This window comes from Rissa tridactyla, chromosome 7 (genome assembly GCF_028500815.1).
Source record: "Rissa tridactyla isolate bRisTri1 chromosome 7, bRisTri1.patW.cur.20221130, whole genome shotgun sequence".
NCBI classification, from domain to species: Eukaryota; Metazoa; Chordata; class Aves; order Charadriiformes; family Laridae; genus Rissa; species Rissa tridactyla.
In genome coordinates, this window is record NC_071472.1 from 22,405,945 (window position 1) to 22,431,804 (window position 25,860).

The 25,860-nt window shown below is 58.3% G+C and overlaps 3 protein-coding genes across 4 annotated transcripts in view; 2 read left to right on the top strand and 1 right to left on the bottom strand.

Annotated features, from left to right (window-relative positions):
* Positions 1 to 3,661, top strand: part of COL18A1 (collagen type XVIII alpha 1 chain) — a 41,723-nt gene extending 38,062 nt beyond the window's left edge. For both annotated transcript variants that reach the window (XM_054209117.1, XM_054209116.1), the window contains 10 exons: positions 76 to 119; positions 227 to 349; positions 444 to 588; positions 698 to 771; positions 851 to 979; positions 1,176 to 1,211; positions 1,406 to 1,678; positions 1,761 to 1,958; positions 2,152 to 2,267; positions 2,364 to 3,661. In XM_054209117.1, coding sequence (XP_054065092.1) covers positions 76 to 119; positions 227 to 349; positions 444 to 588; positions 698 to 771; positions 851 to 979; positions 1,176 to 1,211; positions 1,406 to 1,678; positions 1,761 to 1,958; positions 2,152 to 2,267; positions 2,364 to 2,577 — 1,352 coding nt within the window. In that variant the 3' untranslated portion in view covers positions 2,578 to 3,661. The remainder of the gene's footprint in view (positions 1 to 75; positions 120 to 226; positions 350 to 443; positions 589 to 697; positions 772 to 850; positions 980 to 1,175; positions 1,212 to 1,405; positions 1,679 to 1,760; positions 1,959 to 2,151; positions 2,268 to 2,363) is intronic.
* Positions 3,461 to 9,398, bottom strand: SLC19A1 (solute carrier family 19 member 1). The gene is made up of 6 exons (XM_054209118.1): positions 9,248 to 9,398; positions 6,359 to 6,669; positions 4,894 to 5,641; positions 4,477 to 4,669; positions 4,252 to 4,393; positions 3,461 to 4,154 (listed from the first exon to the last, which is right to left on the bottom strand). The coding sequence occupies exons 2-6, from the start codon at positions 6,533 to 6,535 to the stop codon at positions 3,966 to 3,968; spliced, it is 1,449 nt and encodes a 482-aa protein (XP_054065093.1). The 5' UTR covers positions 6,536 to 6,669; positions 9,248 to 9,398; the 3' UTR covers positions 3,461 to 3,965.
* A 15,333-nt stretch (positions 9,399 to 24,731) lies between these two features.
* Positions 24,732 to 25,860, top strand: part of PCBP3 (poly(rC) binding protein 3) — a 41,904-nt gene continuing 40,775 nt past the window's right edge. Inside the window, exon 1 of the mRNA XM_054208117.1 lies at positions 24,732 to 24,817. The gene's annotated coding sequence lies outside the window, so the exon portion shown is untranslated. The remainder of the gene's footprint in view (positions 24,818 to 25,860) is intronic.

A 25,860-nucleotide genomic window follows, 5' to 3' on the forward strand; every position in this document is an offset into this window, starting at 1 on the left:
CCCACAGGCAGAGGCAAGCAAGGGGTGGCTCGTGCCCATCCTGGCTTTCCTCTCCCATCCTTTCTCTCTCCACAGGCCACTTCTCCTATGACCTGAGTCACTTTGGTGCCAACCTGCAGGTAAGTCCTTCACCCACCGGCTGCAGCTTGCAGGGCTGGCACCTGGCATGATTTGAGGTACTGGGGTGCGCCCTGGCTGCTCACCCTAAAACCATTCCATCCTGCAGGGTGACAAGGGGGAGCCAGGTCCCAAGGGCGAGAAGGGCGAGCCAGGCAACACCCCACTCTATGGTCCCAGCGTCTCCGGGCTGCCAGGGCCTCCAGGGCCCCAGGGCTACCCTGGGCTGCCAGTGAGTACCCCACGGCACAGGGGGTGAGGGGGGCAATGGTGGTGGCAGCATCCCCAGGTGCTTTGCTCCAGGGATGCTCTCTCACACTGCCTAGGGTCCCAAGGGGGACAGTATCGTTGGGCCGCCAGGGCCTCCTGGACCTCAGGGCCCCCCTGGTATTGGATATGAGGGGCGGCAAGGCCCCCCTGGCCCTCCCGGTCCCCCCGGTCAACCCTCCTTCCCAGGCCCCCACAGACAAGGTGAGTTCCTGTGCCTCCTGCACCCCCTGCATCCCTCTCTACAACCCCTGCATCCCTCCCTGTGACCCATGCTGCAGACCTCTCCATCTCACCCTTCTTCTTGCCCCAGCTATCAGCATCCCTGGGCCCCCTGGACCACCGGGGCCCCCCGGACCACCAGGCACCAGTGGGATGTCCTTTGGGGTGAGTTGGGGCTCTGGAGGGGTGTTGCCTGTGGGCTGGCCAGACGAGCCCTGAGCCGCCCGCTGGGCTCTGCCTGCAGCTGCGCACCCTGCCAACCTACCAGGCGATGCTGAGCGCTGCACACGAGCTGCCCGAGGGTGGCCTCATCTTCCTGACTGACCGGCAAGAGCTCTATGTCCGCCTGCGTGGGGGCTTCCGCCGTGTGCTGGTGAGTTGGGGGTGGGCGGAGGGGAGCAGAGGCAGCACACTGTCTTGGGTTGCACTGCCCGGCTCTGAAGGGTTGCAGGTGGCATCATGCTGGGGTTTCAGTGGCATCCTTTGTGGATGCTCAGGCATCCCTCCCATCCTTGCACAAGGAAAAGGAGAGGGGGGTGACTGGGATCTGATGTGCCATGTATTTGCAGCTGGAGGAGCACACCCTGATCCCCAGCTCGGCTCTGGTGAGTCCCCTGTCTCCCATCCCTATCTCCACCCATCCATTCCCATCTCCATCCATACCTCCCCATCTCCACCCATCCATCCCATTGCCATCCATCCCTCCCCATTAGATTGCCCATCTTCATCCCCAACCAGCTCCATGCCTGCCTGGCGCAGCACCAACCCTCAACCTGTCTCTCCCTCCCTCCCTCCCCAGGACAACGAGGTGTATGACAAGCCCCCCAGCATTCACTATGCTGGCCCCCAGCCCCCCCTCCAGCCCCGTGGACCTCTGCATCCCCTTCACAACCACAGCCCACTGCCCACCGCCCGCCCCTGGCGTGGGGATGAGGTGGTGGCCAACCAGCACCGCCTGCCCGAGCAACCGCTGCTCCACCACCAGCATGAGCTCCTCAACAGCTACTACATCCACCGCCGGCCAGATCCAGCCCCCGTGGCCACCCACGTGCACCAGGACTTCCAGCCTGCTGTGAGTGCCATGTGCCAGCTGAGGGAAGGTGGTGATGGTGGCTAAAGCCGTGTACGTCAAGCTCTGTTGTCTCTCTTGGCAGCTTCACCTGGTGGCCCTGAATGCCCCACTGAGTGGTGGCATGCGCGGCATCCGGGGTGCTGACTTCCAGTGCTTCCAGCAAGCCCGGCAGGTTGGGCTGGCTGGCACCTTCCGCGCCTTCCTCTCCTCCCGCCTGCAGGACCTCTACAGCATTGTACGCAGGGCCGACCGTGCCGCTGTGCCTATCGTCAACCTCCGGGTATATGTGTCCCCTTCCCAACACCCAGCAAGCTCCAAAGGATGCAGAGCATCTCAGAGCCCCCATCCATCTGCATGGCAGTGACTGTGGAGCTGCCCTCCCTGGGGGCTGCCAGGGCTTGGAGCTCCTGTGATACTCTTGAGGTGCAGGCAGGGCTAACCCCCTCCCCGCTCTTTTTCCACCCCCGCACCAGGACGAAGTGCTCTTCAGTAACTGGGAAGCCCTTTTCACGGGCAGCGGGGCCCCACTGCAAGCCAGCACTCGCATCCTCTCCTTCGACGGCCGGGATATCCTGCAGGATGCAGGATGGTGAGTGTGGGATTATGTGATGGGGAAGGAGGGGAGATGGGGGGGGTCTGGACTGTGGTGGGGGCAGCAGCAGCCCCCCACCTTTCTCCTTTCCAGGCCGCAGAAGAGCATTTGGCATGGCTCAGATGCCAAGGGCCGGCGCTTGCCCGAGAGCTACTGTGAGACGTGGCGGACAGAGGAGCGTTCTGCCACCGGCCAAGCTTCCTCGCTGGCCTCCGGCAAGCTGCTGGAGCAGGTGGCCAGCAGCTGCCAGCATGCCTTCATTGTCCTCTGCATTGAGAACAGCTTCATGACCGCTGCCAAAAAGTGACACCTCCCCTTCATCCCCTGGGTACCCCATGCCTCCCTGGGGAGGGTCGGGCCAGCCTGCACCCCAGCACCCCCATGGTCCTCAGCCCCTCCATCTCCTGCCCTCGCCCCACAGGATTTTCTCTTCCCGCAGACCTGAAGCCAAAGAGTATCGCCATTGCCCCTGCCTTGGGTTGGCAGGGGCTCACGTCCCACCCGGGGCAGGGCAGCCGTGGGCTGGCTGCCTTCCTCCTCCTCCTTTTGCTCCACTTCTCTTCTAACCCCTAATATCTAACCACTTCATCTTGTGTCCACCACCCGCTCAGATGCTCTTTTCAGGGTGGCTGGGCAGGAGGATGCTCAGCAGGGAGATTTCAGCACTGCCATGTGGTTTGCCCTCCTGGAAAGCCTGCAGGGGTTTCTCTGACCCCCACCTCCCAGCCCCGCACTGTCCTTGCCAGGAGCTTGGGGCCAAACCCAAATCCATGCTGCTGGGGCCATGGGCTCTTCAGCCGAAAGTCCACCATCCCACCCAAGCAAGGGACCGTCCCATGGCGGTGCCAGGGCTCTCCCTAGATGGTCTCCGTCCTCCCAAGGTAAGGACCATTGCACCCAGCCCCCCCCATCATCATCCTCACCTCCATCCCTCTGGGCACAGCCACAGCCAGGCCAGCATGGGGACTGATGTGATGGGGTGGCCCCAACATGGGGACAGGCATGCCCTTGGCCTGTGTTTACGTGTGTTGTGTGTGTGTTGAGCACATGTGGTACCGAGGGCAGACACCGCCATCACCCCCCCGCCCCTTTGCTGCGCTCTAAGGGCCAAGGCACAGCAAAGCTGGGTTGAATTGGTGTGGACAAATCCAAGGTGCTAAAAAAAAAAAAAAGAAAGAAAAAAAGATAAATCTGTAACTAGCTATTTTTATTGTATGGAAATTATTACCATAAAAGCTGTGCGAGTCACACAGTCTATTTCTTACAGTCTACTGTATTTTGTGTAATTAATGCAATTTCAAGCCTGTGGATCTTTATATTTTTTTTTTGTCGGTTGTGTCTTATAAACCATTTTCTAAAGGCACTGAATAAAAAAAGGTTACCCTCTTGTAGCCTGGCTCCGCACGATGATGGGGAGCTGGTGGCTAGGAGACCACCTGGACTCCATCCATATCCCTGCATGGTACCTGGTGGTGGTGGCAGTCGTGGGCATCCTTCACCTGCTCTGGTTGTGTTTGTGTCTGGGGGGCGGGAGCACAGCCCCTGCCCCCACGGAGCAGAAAAAGGGTCCCAAGGGGTATGTCCTCAACGGGCTGGCGCCAAGGACTGCTAGCAGGACAGGAGACAAAGCACACAGTGAAGGTGATGCTTGTTTATGGAGCCGAGGTCTGTCCACGGTGGTCACGGTGCGGGTGCTTAGGCTTGCACGACACCTGTCTCCAGGCTCTTGTCCTGTACCAGCACCTCGGCAGCAAGCTGGCATGGCTCCTTGGCAAGAGCCAGCTCCGCTGGCTGCTTTCTGCAGCTATGCTTGATGCCCACGCTGACGGCTGCCAGCAGGTAGACCACTGCCAGCAGTGTGAAGTAGCCGAAATACACATAAAACTGAAAAAGAGAGGGGGAGAGAGCAATGCTTGCAGCCCCACCCCACTTCATCCCACACCATTAGGGGATCACCATCCTAGGTGCCACTCATCCCTACCTGGGGATGCACAGACAAGCCCAAGACCCTCTTGTCAGCCACGATGATCGTGATGATGGTCTTCAGCACAGTGGCGAAGAAGGTATTGACCCCGAAGACCAGTGCACAGAGTTCTTTGGAGAGGGAGGTAGCAATCTGGAAACTGGGGAAAATGGGGGAACTAGTGAGCCCCTGGTGCCAGCCCAGCCGCTGAGATAGGAGAGGGTCCTCAAGGGTACCACGCACGTGGCAATGGGCACCAGGAACTGGTAGGAGCCGCGGAAGAAGACATAGGCGGCATAGCACAGCCAGATGTTCCTGGTGGTGTTCATGAGCAGGAGCAGCCCTGCCTGGAAAGCTGTCACCACCCCAATCACCAGCTCCGACCACAGTGTCCACCGGATCTTCACGTAGCCAGCGATGAAAGAGGCACCAGCCCCTGGGGAGTGGATGAAGGATACTGTGAACACCTCACCAGCATGGGACCACCTCGCGTCCCCCAGCCTTGTCATGCTCATCTCATCTAGTGATGCTCATCTCATCAGCACTGCCATACCACCCCCTGCATCCCCCAAAACGCCAGAAGGACTGCCAATCCCGGGGATGCAGTGGGATGGGGTTGTCCTCCTGCATCACCCGTGTCCCCAGCCCGGGGCAGCGTACCTAGCAGTGTGGAGGCGGCGTCCACTCCTCCGTTGTACACCCGGCTGTTGTCTGTGGTGGGGTAGATCTCACTCCAGAGGATATGCACATAGTACAGCATCAGGTAGTAACCGGCTGAGTTGAAGACCCACCACAAGGACCATAGCCGGAGCTGGGGTTGCCTGGCCAATGCTCCCAACTCCCGCACCATACGGCACAGCACTGCCTCCCGCCAGCCCCCTGTGCCCCCACCGCTGTCTCCCCCAGCCATCTTGTCCAGCTCAGCAGCCGCAGCCTCATCACCAGCCCCCTCAGGACGGTTGAAGAAGAGGCTGCGCCGCGGCCACTTGAGAAAGAGGGTGAGGATGAGGCCGAAGCTGACGAAGCCCAACGAGATGTAGTTGAGGGTGAGGAAGGAGATGCCACCCAAGGTGACACAGAGCTGGCCTAGCACTGAGCTGGTGAACACACCCAGGAGGACGGCAGAGCGGGAGTAGCTGGCCATACGCTGGTAGCGAGACGGGGCAACGAGGGAGAAGATGTAGGAGGAGTAGGCAATGCGGGCAGCCATGGTGACGCCGTAGAAGAACTCCATCAGCTGCATGGCCAGGACAGAGGTGCCCAACACCAGCAGCAGCCAGATGGAGATGTGGCTCAGGCTCTGCAGCACCAGCACTGGCTTGTAGCGCAGGTAGTCCGTCAGCAGGAAGATGGGCACCAGCACGGCCATGTAGGAGTAGGTCAGCACCGGTGTGATCACATTGGTCACCTGCCGTGTGTGCAAGGAGGGACTGAGCACTGGACACATCCCTGGGAGATGGCCCTGGCCCAGAGGAGTGCAGTTTGGGTGGGCACCAGCTGCTGACCCCCATGGCAGCACCTCCTGGGGGAGGAATGTGGCCCATGGCGTGCACTGCTGGAGGCCTGGCTGAGCCCCAGCTCCCTCCCGTGCCGGGAATGCAGCATTCCCACGAACACAGCCTGCTGGGACTGGGGCCAGCGTCCCTTGGTTTGGGGACAACAACATGTTGCCCCTCCTCATCTAACCCCCTCGTTGCCAGCAGCCCAGTGGTACCCAGCTCTGTGCCCCCCACTGTGCACCATGCCAGCATGGGAGGGTCTCCCCAGTGAAATGGGATGGGGCTTCTCCCAGCCCAGCACCCCCCTGCCATCCCACCGGCTGCCCAGGCAGGCCGGGATCAAGCACCACCCCCCAAAAGTGGTTTCCAGCCTGAGCACAAGGAGCCTGGGACTGAGGGTACAGGGTGACCTTGTATCCCAGTGGGTCAGGGACATGCTGCCAGATGGACACAGGCTGCCTTCGCCCTCTGCCTTCTCCCCCCACCCAGAAAGCACCACCACGTACCACCCACCAAGCAACACCTCCATGGCCCAGGGCAGCGAGAGGATGCTCCGGCCAGCCCCAGGGTGGTGATTGTGGCTGGAAGGGGGACAACCAGTGGAGGACAGGCTGCCCGTGGCTCACCTCTGTCCGTGTGAAGTTCTTGTCGGCCCCCAGGAGATACGGGGTGATGAAGCTCTCCCCGGGTCGGATCTGTGTCATGAAGCCGTAGAAGCAGAGGTAGAAGACTTGTAGTTTCCAGCGCTGGTCCAGTGCTGCCTCCGATGCCGGCTTTTTGGCATCATCATCCTTCTTGGGCATGGCTCCACTGGCTCTGCAGCGGGACAGCAGTGTTGTCCCGGAGACCGTGAGCTAGACAGGCTTTGCCGGGCCAGGCAGCGCGTCTCTGGCCACAGACACTCTCCAACGCATCGAAAGCCACGTCGCTGCAGTGTCTGGGGAGAAAGCAACGTTTGGCATGGGTTCAAATTCCTCCATAATCGCAAGGCAAATAAATACCGCTACCTTCTCCACAGGAGATGTTCTTGCAAGAAGAAAAGCAGCTGCACGTCTCGCTGTGAAAAAAGTGGGGGAGGGCTATTTCGGGCAGCATTTGTAAATCTTGTATAAAAGAACCTGGATGCATGAAGCGCCTGGCTCTGCAGTGGGGTGTCCTTGGCTCCCATCAACTTGTTTTTCTCCCTATTAAGAGTCAGTGGGGTTTTACTCCCTTCCTGAAATGAAGGTTTTCTCTGAGCCAGCTTGCTCCACTGCAGACCTGGAGGCAGGGGGATGCAGGCACCCTGCGCTGTGGATGCTCCGGAGAGAGACGGCAGCGGCCATGGAGACTGCACCGGTTGTGAAAGCGAGTTAATGTGCACACCGGGCACAGGGCTGCCCGTGTTACACATTAGCTGGGCAGTCAGTGGGACTTCAGCTCCTGCAGGCAAGCGACTGCCCTTCGGCTCTCCTCCGCCCCAACGGGACACAATCCCACAGGGCGGCATTGCTCTGCCTGGGGAGAATGCAAAATGCCATGAGGTTCACAGCCCAGAGGGGGATTAAATGCTCAAATCCTGAGGTTTGGCCACAGGAAAGCTGGCAGTGCTGGGGAAGCCCAATTAGCAGTCACGGGATGAAGGCAGGGAAGGGAAAAGGCCTGTCCTGGGCATGCTCCCAGCACTCCCCACTCCCATGACAGGTCACCAACAGCACTTTCTGAGCCATAAAAATCCACATGTGCCAATCCACGCCGCAGGAGCGGTCTAGAAACCCAATTACCCTGCTAATTGCAGAACAACTAATCACAGTCATTAAAAACTAAGTCCGTAGTCCCAGTCCATGCCCTCCACTGCCACCCTGCATGGCGAGACTGGGGGGCTCACCTTGCAAGAACCCCACTGGATCACAGACATGGCTAACAGGGAAATGAGCTGGTGCCGGCACTGGGGATGGCATGGGAAAGCAGATTGTGATCAAAACCAGAAGTTGCAGCAAGAAGTGGGGTGCCTATTTGCCCGAGTGATGACTCACCGGTCCAGTGACACTCCCATGGAATTTCAGCACTGGTGCTTAAGCAACACCAAAACATGCATGTCCTGGAGCTCACATCTGGGCAAACAGTCCCTACCGCTTAAATAGGTCCCTGGGGAGCAGGGCAGGGATTTGGTGCTCACTTACTGCCAGCCAACTATTGCCCAGAGCCAGCACCAGCGTGGGCACCGGATGGAGCAGATGGAGCACTGCAGTCCCCCCGCAGTGCCAGGAAGGGCAAGTGGGAAGGAGCAGGGGCTAAACCCCCACAAAACACCTCCCCAGCCCCATGCTGTGCCATGCCCACCTGGGGCCCCTGCCAGTGTGACTGCCTGGACTATGCCCCATCGCCTGCTCATCCCTGAGCTGGGCTGAAGATGTGAGCAATCGTCACCTCCAGCAGCTGCTCTCTGCGGGGCAGCCCCCTGACGCATGCTCTGGGACCCCGATGGGCTGTTTTCCAACCTCTTTTGGAAGCAGATGCTCCCCATTTCATTTCCCGTCCATCCAGGATGGATATGTGTGCTCGTCGCTGGCCCAAAGGAAGCCACCTGCATTAAACCCAGGATGCAGCCCCGTGCCGCCGCCTCGATGCCACTGCCTCCAGGCGCAGCAGCTCCTAACTCCCAGCATATGCATCCCCACATATTCAGGGCCCCAACTCTGAGCCTATCTGGCTGGACCCAGCTCCACCTCTCCAGACCATCCACTGAGCTGCTGCCGCGTGAGGTGAGCGGGCACAAGTCCCAAGGGAAGCTCCCAGCACGATGCTGTCATCCCTCTGCCCTGGGGCAAGCCAAGCAGAGGAGAGGGAGCAGAGTGTGGGTGGTTATCACCATATGAACCTGTTTATTGCCAGGTTATTGCGGTGTGACTTTGACAACGGACTGCTGTGACGCTATGTGGTTGTCAACCCAGGGCCATGGGCAATGCAGGAAGCCGAGCTCAGGCACAGCTACCAGTGGAGCCACAGCCACCACAGTCCAGGGGGGACAGCCTCAGTGGGGATGCTCCCCCCGCAGCCGCATGTTGGTGGCATAGAAGCAACGTCACTGAAGCACGATGCGTTCTGTGGGGAGCTGCCCAGCGGGCAAGGGATGAGGGTGCGCGAGTCCCTGAGGCACCTTCCCAAAACAAGGCAGGGGAAGCTCCTCAAAACACACCCTTGCCCACCGTGCGGGCACCTCTCCGCATCCCCCCCGCCAGCACCCAAGGGATGGGTGGCTTCTTCGGGTGCCGCGGGGTGGTTTGGGGTGCACGTGGTAGAGGAGGGTGTTGGGGGGAGCGGAGTTGCGCGGCACCAGCTCACCCTGAGACAGGGCACCCTGCGTTACCCTGGGGACACCCACACCCCCGGCACCCCAGGTACCCCGGGCGACTCAGCACCCCGGGGACACCCCACATCCCCGGTACCTCAGGTACCCCCGGCACGCCGGCACCCTGCGAACCCCAGCACCCCAGAAACCCCAGCAGCCCCTGCCCCCGCAGTCCGGGCCTTACCTGGGGGGCCGCGGGCATGGGGGCGAAGGGCCGCACCAGCCCGAGCGCAGTGTGGGGGTCCCGGGGCTACCGCGGCGCCGCCGGCGCCGGAGCCGGAGCCGGAGCCGGAGCCGGAGCCGGAGCAAGGCCAGGAGAAGGAGGCGGGGAAGGAGGAGGGGCCCTCGGGAAATGTAGTCGTGCCCCGTGTGCGGGGCGGCGGGGGCACTACGAGTCCCATAGTGCAGCAGGCGGGAGGAAGAGGAGGAGCAGCAGGAGGAGCAGCAGCAGCAGTTTGGCTGCCGCGGGGGCAGAGCGCTGGCGGCACCCCGTGACTGTGTCCGAGGCGGGGGAAAAGTCCCGCCGAAAACACCGCCTCCGCATCCTGCCCGCCCAGCTCCCGTCCCGACACGACACCCTTCGGCTCCTCCCCGCCGGGCTCAGCTCCCCGTCAGTCTGCCGTGGCCTCTGGGCTGCGGGGTCCCGCGTCCCGCCAGGCTGCCTCGGCAGCACCCCCGAGGAGACGCTGCCCGCCACCTTCGCTCCCCTCCCAGTGATTTAACGCCTCCCCTACCCGCTGCCCGGAGCTGCTTGGATTTATGTCTAGCCCCCGTTTTTTACAAGCGGGGGGTGGAATTTATTACAGCCCGGGCTGTGCTGCAACCCAGAGGGTTCCGGATGTGCCGCTGCCCGCTGGGCTCGACAAATTTGCTGAAGCCCTTCTTCCCCCCGGCACAGCCTGGCAGTAGCCCCCTGATACATGCTTATGGGGTGAAACCACAGGGGCTGAATCACAGCCCTGCACTGGTCCCAGGGGCAAGAGCATCCATAGAGGGAAACTAAATGGAAGTGGAGACCCTCGAGGATCGGGCCCTGCAGCTTCTGTCCCCATCTCCTGGGAGATGACGCATCTTCTGAGAGCATCTTCCCCCTTTTCTCCGCCTCTCCTGGCACTTACCCTGCCAGAAGCAAATGCAACCTGACAGTGCTCAGCTACTCCGCTGAAATATTTATATGTTCCTGCCTGAAAGTGCGGCAGCGGGATTCCAGATGCCTGGGGATTGTCACGCCCCCCCACGCAGGGCTGTGAGGGGTCCAGGCAGCTGCACCCCAGCCTGGGGTCTTCTTACCCAGAGGCCTCCTATCCCGTTGAGCCTCCCAACACCCACGTGAAGATGCTCACTGCCAAATCACCACGGTGGGGGGCTGGACCAGCATTTATTTCACTTGGGGTTTTCTTCTCCTTTTCTCAGCCAAACAGATAGAGCCAGGGTGTGTTATTTAGGTGAGGGATATCCCAGGTCCTTACTTTAATGATGGCACGTTTACTCCCTGAAGCAGTTTCCTCCCTGGGGAGGAAACGAGGACACCAGGACAGCTTTGGTGCTGCAGAAGGAGCTGGCTTCTGTCCCCTTCCAGGCAGGCATTGGTCCTGAGGAGGGCTGTAAGACCACAGCAGACATGTCCACAGGCTCCCTGTGTCCACCATGTGCCTCCCCCGGGCAGGGGCACAGCCCTTGGTAGGACCTGTCTCTCCATCCTCTGATTTCCAGGACGATGGCAGGGCTGGATCTCTTCCTTGTGTGCAGCAGGACCTGGGTACAGGAGCACCCGAGGGTATGGGTCTGGTGTGATGCTGTGCACTGAGGCAATGCCAACACCCTGGGGGCACTGGTGGGCCTTAATGACCCTGAGCAGTGTCACCATGAGCAGCGCCACTTGCGGCCCCCAGCCAGCCAGCGTGCATCCCTTGGCAAAGTCACACCTCTGCTATCCAGCCCCAGTGATTGGCTGGATTCCCCCCAGCCTGGGATAGTACCCAGGGGTGCAAGGGCTGGGCTGGCAGATGCATTTGTGCAAAGGGCACTGCAGCCTCCTGTCTGATGGCTCACGAGGAAGGGGAACCCCCCCAGGCCTGAGGGCAGGCATCCCCTGGTGCTCAGCTGCTGGGGCTTGAGGCTGGGACTTGGCTTCAGCAGAAAGGTTGGGGCAGGGGCAGGGGCAGGGGCTGGGTAGCAGCAGAACAGCTGTAGGGGCAGGGGCAAGAACAGGAACAGGGGTTGTAGCAGGGGCAGGGCAGGGGCTGGGTAGAGGCAAGGGCAGGAGCTGAGGCAGAGGATGGGGCAAGGGCAGAGAAGGTTTAGGGGCAGGATCTGAGGCAGGGCCAGTGATAAGGTCTGGCGCTGGAGAAGCGGCAGGAACAGGAGCAGGGTCTGGGACACGGGCATGGCCTTGAGCAGGGGCAGGGGCTGAGGCTGGAGCAGGGAAGGGGCCAGGGCAGGAGCTAGGGTTGGGTGGGGCAGGAGCTGGGCAGGGCAGGGACCCGGGCTGGGAAGCGGGCAGTGGCTGGGGCAGAGAAGGGCAGGGACAGGGGAAGGTCTGGGGCTGGGAAAGGGACAGGGGCAGGGGTTTGGGCAGGGGTAGGGGTAGGGGCTGGGCTGGGGCAGGGGTATGGGCTGGGGCAGGAGCAGGAGCTGGGGCAGTAACTGGGACCTGGCAGGGGCAATGGCCGGGGTAGGAGAGCGGCTGGGGTAGGCTTAGGGGTAGAGGCGAGAACTGGGGCTTGGGCAGGGGCGGGAGGGGCTGGGGCACAAACCGGGGCAGGGGCAGGGCGCGGGTGGGGCAGGCAGGGGGCGGGCAGAGCCGGGGGGCCGGGCAGGGCGCACCCGCTCGGCTCCGGCTGCACCTCCCCCGGAGCGAGCCCCACCGCCCCTCCCGGCCCCCAGCCCCGCCGCTCCTCTCCTCCTGCCCAGCCCCTGCCCGACCCCTCCCCGCTCTGCACCGCCCGTCCCTCCCTCCGTCTCTCCGTCAGTCCGTCCGTCCGTCCGGGGGCAGGTAGGGGTTTGCCTTCCCTCGGGCGTTGTTTTGTGGGCGGGGGCGGGCTCGGGGGGGAGACCCGGGACGGAGCCGGTGGTGCCGGTTGCCGGTGCCGGAGGGACTGCCCCGCACCGGACGGCCGCGCGCTGCGCTCGCCCTGCTCCGGCCGGGTCCACCCTTGGGGCGGAGGGAGGCGAGTCGCCCGCGCGGGGACTCGGGCGGGGTGTGGGGGGAATGGTGGCGGGGAGGAGGACACAGCCCCTGCGACGAGGAGGCGGCTCCCGGTGTGGCATCACTCCGGGAACCAGCGCGGGAGCGGGAGGCGAGCACCCTCCAAACCCGGGGTGGCTCTGCAGAGCAGCGGGTTCCCCCTGACCCCGCTCCGAGGGGCTCCCCCCCATGCGTTTCCACCTCCCGAGGTGTGCATCTCTGCAAGGCTGCTGAGACTTTTCCGTCCCTGACTCTCAGCCCGTTATGCCGCTTGGCTCGACAAGGGCCAGCCTCTGCTGAAACAAGTCCCAAAGTGCTGTCCCTGTGGCCCTGGACCACAAATGGGGGTCCCCGAGGGAGGTGGCTTGCCAAGCCCCCCGTCAGCTGCTGCAAGGAGAAGCACATGTGGGGATGGGTGATGGCAGGGATCCTGTGCGGGTGAGTCCTAGCTGCTGGCTTTCAGGTGGTGGCTTTCGGGTTCGAGCATCCTTTGGGGTCCTGCTGCTGTCAGTCTAGTGGTTGTTTCTGAGCCCTAGCTCCAGACGTGCTGGTCTCTAAGCACCCACCAAACAGCGGATCAATGCACCCAGCCGGGGCCGGTGCAGCCCCAGCATCAGTGCCAGGGGGATGAAGGGGCCCCAGGCCTTGTTTCTCGAGCACACGTCTTTAAGCTTCCACTGCAGTTGGGCAAATCATCTCCTGGGAGCCCATTTCCCCAGCCCGGCCCTTTCAGTCCTTCCTCCAAAATTGGGCTGGTTCATCAGCACATGCCCCCGAGGGAGCACAGGGTGCTGTGCCCTGGAGTTGCTCCTCTTTCCCCACTGGAGCCATTAGCCTCCATCACATGGAGCTGGGTCAAGAGGGCTAGATTTATTTGGGTATCGACTCCAGGGAAGCAGGAAGCATTTATTGCCCAGCTCCTCCCAGTAAGTTCCCCAGGGTCTGGGGGAGGTGTTGCTGACCTGTTCTGGGGAGAGGGAGGCCCATGCCACCCTCCTCGCAGCAGCCCAGCCCTGTGCAGCATCCTCTGGCGGCCGCTGAGCTGCAGAGCATCCCCACCCCTGTGTGGATGCTGCATGGCCACCCGGGAATGGCGCAGAGCCCCGTGCTGCAGGCTGTCCTGCCCCTTCATGCAGCACGGCAAGCCCAGGGCAGGTGGGGCAGCTCGGGGCCATGATGCCCCAGGGGCTCCCATGGTCCTGAGGGTGTGGGGCGAAGTCGGGTGCTGTGGCCATGGGGGGCGGTGCAGGTGTCCCAGGCTTTCCTGGCCTGCAGCCGCAGAACGTGCATGCTTGCATCCTTGCAAGCGGAGACAGCGCCTGCACACATGAAGGGATGCGGTAGCAAGGGAGCGGGTGGTCCTGGTGGGAGGTGCACTGGACGCTGCTGTGTGCCAGGGTCTTGGTGGGGCTGGGAGATGGTCTCCGAGGATGGAGGGTTTGGATAATTGCACTTAGAGCAGACCAGCTCCGGCTGTAAGCAAGGAGCCTGGGGATGCAGAGCCCCATGGAAGGTGAAGGCAGCACCCAAAATCTCCGTGACTTATTCCATGCTTTCTAGGAGCATTTCCACACATCTGGGAGGATGTGAGAGGGAAACCCCTGTCTGAGCTTGTTTTAAGTGATGGCCAAGGAGGTGTAGCTCTGCCATGAAATTCAGGGCAGGCCCATGCAGGTGCCAAAACTGCTGCCAGACACTGCTGGGGTGGGCTGAGCATTGCCCATTACTGTGCTGCCTGAGCCCCAGGTCCATGGGGCTGTGGTGGGAAGCTCCAGTTCAGCAGCCTGGCTCTCCTCGGCTGAGGGAGAGCCCTCGTATAACCCTTGGCTTCTCTCCCTTCTCTTTGCAGTGGCCCCAGGAGAGTGTGGGGTTGTTTTGGGGCTGGAGCAGGGTCCCCACCCAGCTGGTTGGCATGGCTGCATGGTGAGGCTGGGGTGCTGCAGCCACTCCAGCATGTGTGGTGTCCCTCCCACAGGGCAGAGTCTGGAGCAGGGGAACAAATGTCCCAAGACCACTGTCCCTGGCTGCCGCAGGACTGACAACAGTGCCCTGCTCTGTCCCTGTGGGAAGGGAGCACAGTTCAGGCAGCTGCCGGCAGCACTTCCCCCGGGCCTCGGCACTCTGCTGGAATCTCTGCTTCTTCGTCCTGCTCACTGGGGAGGTGAATTAATGGCGTTAAGATGTGGCTGGCATCCCATGCAGCACTCCCCAGCTGTCCTTCCCTGCACGGAGGCTGCGGACATGCCAGAGATGAATGCCAGGCTGGGGACAGTGTTCGTGTCCCCATGGTGGACCCTTTGCTCCCAGTCCTGGGGCAGTGACACCTGGGGCAGGGATGGGGGCATATTCATCTTCCCCCATCCAGTGATGTGGAAATAGGTCCACTTTTCATCAGGATGGCAGGCAAGCTGGGTGCTAGCACCTCTCTGGCTGCCTGTGGGGAAACCAGAAAGAAGAAAAGCTCTTTCTAACACAGTAGGTCCCTCCTTTGAGTGTCCCCAAGGGGCTGTTTTCTGTTGAGGAGGGAATATGGGATTTTCCAGCAGGCAGGTTCCCAGAAAGTCCATCGAGACTCAGCACACCCAATTGATGGGGAGCCCTTTACAGGAACGAGGGATAGTCGGTGATTTCCTAAATGAGGCTAGCACTCAGGAGTGCAAAAATCAAAAAGCTTTCCTCTGAAATTGTGAAACAAAACACTTCAAATTTTCCACCTTTGGTTGCTTCTTACCTTTGTTGAACTTTGCGATGGGCTCCACAGAAGCAAAATGCCATTCCCCAGCTGGGGAGGATGTGTTTCCAGCCTCCCCGTTGGTCCAGCAGCAGCCCATCATCAGGGTCTCGCGGCGTGTCCTCCCCCTGGCCTTGTCAGGGGAGCATTGTTGCAATGCCTGCAAAGTTTGGTGCATGCACATGGTGGGGAAATCCAGCCATCAACTGGAGGAGGAGAAAGAGGGTCCATATGCAAGGGCAACCAGCTGAACTGTCCCAGGAAGGGGTTAATTCTGGAGCTCCAGATCTAGTATCCTATTGCTGGCTGCTTTGAGTAAAAGCTTTTTTGGCTGGTTTCAGGGGAATTGGCTGGAGGATGACTCGTGCATCCCTGCCACCAAGGTGTAGACCTTCTTGTGAAAACTTTCACAGCCCAGGGTGATGGTTTCCTGAAAATTCAAGTGCCCTGGAGGGCCCCGGTCTGCTCGCTCCATGTTTAGCTGCTTCCCAGCACTGCTAGGGTCATCTTGTCCTTAGGGAATTGGGGCAATGGTATCTCTGGCATGGGTGCTGCGTGATGCTGAAGCGCCTGTGCGGGTGTCCCCGGGATGGGGACCTGTTGTGGCGGGCGCAGGATGAGTGACCAGCAGCAGCACAGCCTGCCGGCACTCAGCTCGAGGTGGGAGGGGAGTAGGGTCTTTTCTTAAAAGCCACTAAACGATAACAACTTAAGCAATGCATTTGGAAACATAAGCGATGTGCTGCTGCAAGTGGAGGTAGCAAATGCTCTGCTTATTCCCGATGTTAGCGTCTGAGTTGCTGCTCATGGAGGGGTTTTTCATCCACGAGGTGCAGCTTTGCTCTGTGTGTGGTTTGGAGCTCCCCCCGAAGTGTTTGTAGTGAACATTGCATGGACACAGGACGCATGGACACACTGACCCACAGCTGGTGTGGGGCTGGGGGTGCTTCTGGGGATCTCTGCCTTGAAACCCTGAAACCTTTTCCCCTGTACAAACACACCACGATGTGGACTCCGCCCCCCAGGTCCCCTCACATCACGGTTGCACGCTTCCTTTTACGACATCTTTGCTCCATCACCCTTGTGAGGATTTGGGGGGGGGTTGCTGCTGGGCACCCACGTGCCCTGCATTGCTTCAGGGCATGTTGTTTGGAGGATGCTTTCGCCCCGGCACAGCCTGACTCTTGTCCCTTTTGTCCGCAGGGCGAGAGACGCCCAGTGTGCTGCCAGATGTGTCTCCGAGTCGCGCTGCACAGGGGATCGGCCCCAGGGGTAAGGAGGCAGAAACGGCCCCTCTATAGGTCCAGAGCTGCCAAGGGGACTCCAGGCATGACGCTATTTTGTCCCTCCCTGGCACAGGTCACGCCTGCTGGTTGCAAGGCCAGGCCAGACCAGCTCTGTGCTGCCAAGGGGTGGTGTGTGGCTGCTCCATCCCCTCTTACCCAGGTGTTGTTAGGAAGCTGGATGATCTATGGTGAGGTCCCCACTGCTCATTTTGCTGCTGAAATTATAAAAATGAGGACCTTTGGCAATGGCAGTGGATGAGGGCATCAGGTTTCCAGTGCCTGAAGTGAACCTCTCCTCCCTTTTGTATGTTTCGGGAAAGCCCGCAGGAGAGCCCCTCCTGGTGTGCAGACAGAAAACAGAGGGCATGGAAGAAGTTTTGAGGTTTCAGCGTGAAGTTATTTCGTGCCAGGCAGCCTAATCTGGCTCTGGAGTTACCCTGCTTGGGACAGGAGCTGGACCAAAGACCTCCAGAGATGCTCACAGCCTGATTTGCTCTGTGTCTCTGGCCTTACTTCAAATATGGAAATAATTCCCTATTTAAAGGCTTTTATTTGACTGATAACATGAAGGCAATGTTTTGGGGAGCTCTAGAGAGGAGACCCCAGGGTGTCTGAAACGAAGCCCTTCCCTGTGAGGAGGCAGATCCGCAGGGCAGGCGAGCCTCTCCATTGTGCTGTGGTTGCCCACAGCCACTCCATGAAACACACCTCGGGAATCTTGGGAAGCTGCAAAGCCCAAAGCCAATGGGCAAAATCCATATGTTTCTCACATCTCATAGCTTTGATGGAGATTCTCCCGATCTGGCTATGTTGGATGCTTTGTGTCAGGGAAGGAGGACGCCTTGGGAACGCCCAGGGTCGGTGACTGCTGTGCTTGGGCAAGGGGACCCCACTGCTGAGGATGTGGTCGGGATGTTCTGCTGTTCAGCGACCAGACAGCTGACCAGATGGGCCTGGCAAGACCCTCACCTCTCCTTAGGGCTGGTTTGAGTTTTTTTTCTGGGAGGCTTGCATAACGCTGTTGGGGTTTCGGTGTCTGCTGAAAAGTCCACCTGCGGAAACCTCTTCAGACACCTCACTGGTCTGTGCCTCAGTTTCTCCACCTGAAAAACGTGTTACCCCTCTGGGGGATTTTGGACACCAGCGCATGGCAGGGGATGGACGAATGAGGGACCTGAAGTTGCCTGTTTTACTGCACAGCTTGGGTGACCGTGGTCCTGGGACAGGTGGAGATAGCTCACCCTCTCTCTCCTGGGACATTTCCTTGTACATGGGCTCTGTGCCGGGGGTCTGGCTCCCCATGCAAGTGACAGAAATGATGCTGTGCTGTGATGATGTGTGTTGCACCTTGGCTGGGGCTTCACCGGGCTCTGCCAGCCGTCCATTCTCCTCCATCAGGGGACCAGGGTGCAAACCATGCCCAGATGCCACGCATCCCAGCCTGTATAGTCTCTGTCCTTGCTCTAGGTTGCAGGTTCTTCATTTCAAGTGTTTATGAGAGCTAACATGCCTGTCATCGACAGCTCTCCCTGCCATGGCTAGAAAATACCCCAGAGTTTTGTGAGTAGAGCTGACAATATCTGGTGAGACATTTCTCCCTTGCAAGCACGCAGGAGTAGTTTTGCCAGCCCTTAAACAAGGGAAGAGGGGATATGATAAAGAAAGGATGGAAGGAAAAAAACCAACCCATGAGAACAGAGGATGGCACCGAATTTACTGACCTCCTTGCTTTTCGGTGCTTCTGGAGCAGAAGGAAAATGAACTGGGGGGGGGTGGAGGGGAGGTGTCGGCTCTTTGCAAACAGCCCCAGGAGCAGGACCAGGCTGTGCAGACCCCAGGGTCTCCTTGTGCTGACTTCTGCTCTGAGGTCTTCTGGGCGGAAAGATGCTCCTGAAAGGCATTGGGTGAACTTAGCAATGGGCGATGTCCTGGGGAGCTGCTGGTGGCATCTGCTGCTGGGGCTTGGCTCTGGCTTAAGTGCTTTGACATCGGCACATTACATCATTCCTAATCCTTTTAGTGATGTCTAGGTTTTGGAGAGAGCATGTTTGGCTCTCCAAATCTCATCCTGATGACCTAAACTTGTTTGGCTCTCTACCTCCCATCCTGAGGACCTAAACTAGCCCACTCCAATTGACTAATCCCCGTCCTTCTCAGAGGCGAGGAAGGACCAGGGATTCCATTGTGGATGGTGTGTTTCATCCCAGTGGCTGTTCCTAGGGCTTCCTAAGACCACCAAGGACTTCTCATGTGCAGTGAAGCGTCAGCCCTTCATGGTTGGGGAGCACTCTGAAAGTTTTAGAAGTGCACCAGATGTGTTTTTTTCCCAAGGAGACACCAGCCGCTATGTCTCCCTGGGTAGGGTACTTATGACTTAGCTTGCCGTGACCTAAATGGAATGTCTGCTTGTCCCCAAACCAGGTCTCCACCAGGTACCCAACCCTCTGACTCTCTCTCCTCTGCCCTAGGGAATGCTGGGGTCCCTCTGGGCATGCTGGATGCTGCTGGCGTTTGCCACAAGAGGGAGGAAAAGGCAAAACGCTGAGTTTACCCTCCTCGCCAACCGATTTGTCCTCTAGGAGATTAGTCCTATTCCCTGGCTTATGGGGGGATTTGCAGCCTCTCCATCTGCTCGAGCCCAGCAGGTCAGTGGGTGCTGGGGAGGAGCGGCCAGAGCCCAGCTGCTGTCCCTGCTCCTGGGCATCCCAGGTAAAGCCACCCTTGAGTTTGCACCCTGGATTGGGCATTTCTGGCTATATCTGTCGGAAAGGAGTAAAACCCCCTGGAGCTACATGGGTGAAAATCCCACTGGCGATGTGGTTTAGACATGAGGGTGTTTGTCAATGGAGCTGATGAAAACTATGTGGAGCAATGGCAAGTTTTTAAAGCTGTTTTTGGCTGGTAGAAAGCCTTGAGGATGCTTGAGGACCTCCACTTCCACTATCCCCAGGACGATCCCAGGAAGATGATTGCCCTGTAAAACCCCCTTGGCCTTTGGGAAAGCAGGTGGGCAGGTGGAGAGGAAAGAATCTCGGTGCGGGCTTTCCCAGGTGAACCCACAATGTGCCTGCCAGTGCTTTGGGGGTAAGTGGGAGGAGGTTTGCCAGCTCACAAGCACTTTTAGAGCCAGGTTTTCTGGAGGGGAAATCCAGGAGGCGATAGGGGTGATACAGAGCTCTCCCGTCTCCCGCTCCGTCGCTCCCGTCTCATCACCAGGCGCTGTTTAAAGGTGGTGGGTAAGAAAGAGGCTTGAGGTAAGTCAGGGAAAAGCTGATGACAAGTGGGCTTACAGACACTGGGTTTATAGGGACTGACTGAACTAGGTTTGTGGAAGCGGCATGGGGGGTGGTGCTGCTGGGTGATGCTGGGGGCCGGAACTTTGCCAAGTGCCATCCTGCTCCCAGGCTGTGCAGACCGTGGGACAGGGGAGCCTTTGCCTATGCCCAGACCTCAGGCAAGAACAGGTCCGGCATGCTGCTGGACCCATGAATGTGCTCTCCCTATGCTACTGCCTTTTTGGCAGGTGTGGGGCTGCGTGGGACCACAACGGACCCCCCCGGGGATGCTGCCGGTAGGGCAGCTCTCAGAAAGCACCGGCTTCTCTTCTAATGTGGCAGAAAATCACATAGAGGGGAGCTCCAGGCAGCAGAGACGAGATGCCAGCACCATCCCCATCCTGCTCACCCACAGCTACAGGGCCTGCGGGGGGGGTGGTTTTGGCCCCCTGTCTCCATTCTCCTTCCCTTGCTGTTTCGCCAGGAATACCAATGGAGGCTGCCAGGTGTCAGCTCGGAAATCTTTTAACTTTACCTCATCTCCCCAAATGGACAATGTCTCCGCTCATTAGGTACCCGCCCAGGGGGCAGATGTCAGCTCTGCTCATGGCTTTTCTCAGCTCATCTCTGCCGAGACTCTTGACGGCTTCAGAGCGCTCGGGTCCCATCACGTCACACCGGCTCCTGCCTGTGGGGCTGCCCGCTCTGCAAGCCCAGCGGCCGTGCCATCCCAGTGGCAGCTCACCTGTGGCCCCCCACCTTGGGTTCATCACTTCCCCCTCTTGAGGAGTGTGGTTTTGAAGGATGTTTTGTTAAAAGGCTGGAAAATAATGGGCACTGGTGGTATATGCATGGCATGTGTGTGTGTATGTGTGTGTGTAGAGCTGGAATTGGTTTTCCTTGCCTGGGCAGCGCCTGGGAGGAGAAGCCATCGCTGAAGCCTGCCCTTTGAGGCTGATGCGTCCCGACAGCTTGTTCACTGGGACATTAAAATCATTGCCTCTGTCTGCGTAAAACACACAGTAAGGCGGATGATGGGAACGCAGGTCAGGGGAGGATTGTTCGCTCCCCAGCGTGATGAGCGGCAGCACTGAAAACCCCAAGCAGCAGAACAAAGTGGATCCCAGAAGTGCAGGGGCTGCTGCACCCTGACTGGATGTAAGCGGGGTCCCCTCTGACATGAAGGGAGCCAGCAGCCTGGAGGGGCAATGCAGACAGAGCCATCTTGCTAAGGTTCCCAACTATAAGGTGTATTATAGCTCAGGGATTTGGTGATACAGTGGGAGAACATCCCCATCCCCGTCTCCATCCCCACCCCATCCCATCCCATGTGGTGCATCCCTCACCGGCCACACAGCCCGTTTTCCCAAAGAGCTTGAGCTTTCCCTGGGAGGTTGCAGCAAAGCAAGAGGATGTCTGCAAGCTCTCCATGCCCTCTGCAGACCTTGGACCTCATACGGGTGCCCCACAATCCCAAACACAGGGCCGAGCAAGATGCCCTCTGGGCACAAAGAGCCAAATACTTGCAGGTGAGGGGAAGCTGAAGTCCAGCTTGGCTCGCTGAGTTTACAGGAGAGGCAGGCTGGGTGTTGTAATTTTTTTTTTTTTTTTGGGGTGGTGGTCGTATGTTGTATAGGATATGGGAAGACCCGCGGGTGTTTGAGACGGTGGGATAGGGCAGCATGCCAGGGTCCTGAGGGGGCTGCTTCTGCATTACCAGCCCACAGTAGGTGCAGAGATGGGGAGACTGTGCAGGGCTGCTGGAAATCTGGTTTTACCTGAGCAAGCTTTGCTGTGTGGGACCCTTAAAAATGATTCCCAGCATGATCTGCTGGGTTGGGCTGGGCAGCAGGGCAGCATGTGAGCTGGGGTGTTCTGGATACCCACCGAGGCAGTGCCAGGGACGGCCCCCATGCCTAGGTGCTGCTTTGAATGCCCACAGATGTCCTCAAGAGCAGTGCTTACCAGCTTGCTCAGCCTGAGCAACAGTGGGGGAGTTGTCACAGCCCCGTGGGACCAGTCACAGGACCTGCTCACATGTGGAAGTACCTAGCAGCTCACCTCTGAGGCTGGGCAAGAGTGAGGAGCCACACACAGTTCGTTCATCTTTGTATCCTATTGATGCCCTCTTCAGACAATATTTGGCCACATCTCCGTGATTCCTCCTTACCCACTCAAGACCAAATATCGTGAAATTTTGAGCCCTTTGGAACTAGGTAGCTGAGTCTTCCAGTGTGCGCAGACGGCATCAAGCTGAGGGTGCTGGTGAGCCCCTGAGGGTTGCTGTCCTGCTTGGGGTCCATACTGCTCAGGGTGCTTGGTACCTCTCTGGGATGAGTTAAGGATGTTGAAATGTCATAGTCTACAAAGGCTGGTTTTGTGGGGGACTGGCCACATCAGTGTGTTGGAATTCATTGCATCCTCAGGTGGTTTTGTCTGGGATTAATAGGTGTGATTTTGCTGGGATCTGGACACCTCTGCTGGCTCTGCTCTTCACAGATGACTCCTTCAGCATCCTGGGTAACCCCTCATGAACATTGCTGATGAAATTTGCTAATGGCTAGCGGCAAGCTGGCCATGCTTTCCACTGCCATGGATCAGAAGGTAGAAAGCTTTTGGCGTGATAAACTTGCTGGTGTCTTTCTCATGACACCAGTGCATGTTTCACTGGCGAGAAACAACCAGGAAAAATAAAAATTGACTCGTCTGCTTGGCAGAGCAGACACAAAGTGCTGTGCTGGCGAGAGGATTTGGGAGATGATGGTGAGCATGATAGTCTACCAGCAGACCAAAAAGTTGCTTGTCCATAAGATCGTGATGCTCCCTTTTAAGAGAACTCCTGACTGCCTTACATTGGTCACTGATGAGCAAGACCCCACTGTTGTGTAATGTGGGGACACAGGCAGCTGCCACAGCCAGTGCCTCTTTGGCCAAGGTGGTGCTGCTGGGTAGCTATGCCTGGCAGAGGTCTTCTGGAAGCAGCCTCACAGGAGGTGCTGGGATATGCTTCAAGCAGCCGTGTTCAAGATGTGATTTGCAGTGATGAGGTTTCTGCTTGGAGGCAGCTTTTGGATTACTTGAGGTGCACTTGTACCCATGCTGGAACTGAGGTTTGTCCCCAGCACGGCACCCGTCCTCTGGGAAATGCAGGCATGTCCACACCTGGAGGTGACATATACCTTAATTGCAGAAAACACAAGTTAGGTGGCTCAACAAGCATATGATTTCACTGACCTGCTCTGTGGATCTCAGGGGTCTGAAAAGGGAAAAGCTGTGCTGGAAGCAGGAGTTTCTGTGCATGGATATGCACATGGTGCACAGTGCAAGGCTACGGGGTCGTGGTTGGGATCTTACTGTGCAGCATGTTAGTGTAAGGGCGGAAGGGTTGTAACATAACAAGAAGCAGAGCTGCTGGGAGATGGACCAATATTTGATTAAGAAAATTGCTGAAAAATTCTTTAATGACACATTTCCTGAATGCTAAGCCTTGTCTTGGGATAAACTCAAACCTATGACCTCAAAGACAAATAGAAGTTATTTCCTTGTGAATTGACGGGCTGCGTTGCTGTGGGTCACTGTTCTGCACTTGCGAGGGCAGCGGGGAGGTCAGGAGCCCATGAGGCTGGGACGGAGGGGCTTGTGCCAGCCCTGGGGAGCAGGAGTTTCCTTGCAACGCCTTGTCCTTCCAGCATCCTGAATCCTTGTCTGAGCCCCTTCTTTCACACATATTTTGATGAAACTTGTGCTGTGGTCAGGGGTTTTCCTTCTTGTTCCCAATACCGGAATCAGTGACCAGAAGTTTGTGCTAATCAACATAAAAAATTTAGCAAGGATTCCTCTGCTCAGGGCTGTTTTACCCATGCGTTTCCCCATCCCCTGGGTTGCCCTCAGCCTTGGTGGTGATGCCAGAAGGATGCTCTTGCGGGTTCTCCTGTCGGGGGGCTGGTCGGGCACCCCATGTTGTTGAGATGTTGTGCTGCCTTTCAGGTCCTCCCCTGCTGCCTCCACTACTGAGCCCCAGCCCTCTGCCCCACGGCCTCCCCAACCTGCCCCTACTGCTCCTCCAGCCGTGAGTTGCAGTTTGGGTTTTCCATCCTTTCCAATGTTTTTTGGCAATCTGGGACCTGTCTAGCTTGCTGGTGACACCAGCTAGGGATGCAGTTGCTACCTTGGAAGACATGGCTGCTGTTCAGAGAGACATACAAGATATTGTGAGGAAAAAAATATTAATTCTGAGGACAGTTGGTCGCTGAGAGAAGCTGTGCAGTTTCCATCCTGGAAGGTTTTCAAGCCTTAAAGGGATAAGGCCCTGGGCAACCTGGTGTGATCTTAGCGCTGATGCTGCTGTGAGCAGCAGGCAGAACTGAAGCCTGACCTCGGGGGTCCCATGGGCTCCCCTCCCACCAACAGGCTCCTTCCCATCACAGCAGCATGAGCCCCTTGTGCCCAGGTCACTGGGGACGGGCACGGTGGCTGCTGGGTCACTGGGAAGAGGAAGGTTTCCCCTTATAACACACAAGCTGCCCTGGTGTGTCAAGAGCAGCACCAAGTCCAAGCGATGGGTGGGGCCTTCAGCTCACCCATCCCACTGCCCGAAGAATATTTTGGGTGATGGAGAGGTTTTTCTGCCCTCTGGCACTCAGCTTATTAACTGCTCAGGCTGCTCGATTGATTTTATTGACGGGTAGTGCATGCCCCAGTTAACTTATTGGGAGCAGCAGCAAAAATAAAGCAATAAAAATAACCCTGTACCCATGTCACGGAAACGTGCTGGATTATTTCCATTGCTGTGGTGGTATGATTCTGGATGAAGGAGACCCCTGGTTCACGCTCCCCCTGTGGGGGCAGTTCCTGCAGCCGGACTGCTGAGCTGTGGTCACCTGGGGGGTCTTGTTGTGGTCGTGTCCTGGAGACCCCCTCCTCCACAGCCCGGCTCTTCAGATGACTTTCCTTGGTCAGTAGATACTGGGGCAGGACCTGCCCAAACCTGCTCTGAATGTATAGGTAGGGCTTTGCTGTTTACCTCATGAACAACCTGGAGGTGATGCTCCTGATTGTTTTGTTCCTCCCAACCCAAACCATGTTTTATTTCTCTCTGAAATTCACTTTTCCTGCATGGTAAGCAGCCGGCAAGCATCTGTGCCTAACCTCTGTCATGTCCTGGTCTGCAGGCTCGTGCCGCGGACACGGTTTCCGTCCCGTGCTCAGCATGCCCTTTTCTGGTGCGACTGGACCCTCCGAGGAATCACTCTGGAGCTCAAGGCCAGCCTGCACGGTAAGGTAAGGCGAGCTCAGTCACTTTCCAGATCCTGAGGGGTCTTTGCAGCTGCACCGGCATCTCCCTTAGGCTATAAAACACCTGCAGGGAGGACGTGGTTGGGCTCTGCACTGCGGGGACCCGACTCCGCGTGAGGGGCAATGTTGCGGTGGGGGCAAAAAAAGGGAAGAACGTTTTGCTCCCTGCACAGTGCAATCCTGCTAACAGGGCTTCTATGAAACGTGTGTTTTGCTGCTGGGGCCTCTTTCTGCAAAGGGGCTGGTGCGGTCCTGCATCCGTGCAGGTCTCCTGTCCTGCCACATCTGCTCTCCTTGCACTTGGCCACCTGCTTTCTGCCACATTGGTCACATGGGTCCATTAAAACCAGCTAAAGAGCTAAGCTGGGAAGTGCATAGACGGGGTCATTTTCATCAGCCACTCTGCTTTTGTTACTAAAATAGATCTGCTTTGGCCCGGGGCCATCGTGTTGTCCCAGGCATTGACTATCGCAAATGGATGGCGGGGCAACATTTTCCATTAGCAAAGAGGACACGCGTCTCTGAGTGAGAAGGTAGCTCCATAAAGCAGAAATGTTGTAGCAACAGACAAACCCACCTCTCTTCTCCCCCGTTCCTTTATAAAGTGTCACTAATCCTTGTTTTCTGCACCTAAAGCCCTGGGAGAGACCAGCCAGAGCAATGTCCTATACCTGCAAGATGGTGTATTTTGGATAAGGGGGTGGAGGGTTTCTCTGAGGAGCTGCAGGTGACCCAGTAAAGAGCACAAAGGATAGAACTCGCTCAAAGACCTGCGAGGAGGCTTGTCCAAGGTCACTGGTGATGCGGTGGGTACTGGTCGTGCCTTGTTTTGAGTATGCATCATCTGAGGTCTCTGCTGTCACCATCTGCAGCTCCTGTGTGCTACGGGCAGCCTCTTACAAACACATCCATCTATAGAGGGGTTTTTGGGGAGGTGGACGGCAGCTTTGGCTTTCCTGCTAGTAGCTTGGAGGCCACAAGCTGAAGGAAGAATGCAGTTGAGAGATCATCCTGGGAGAGCTC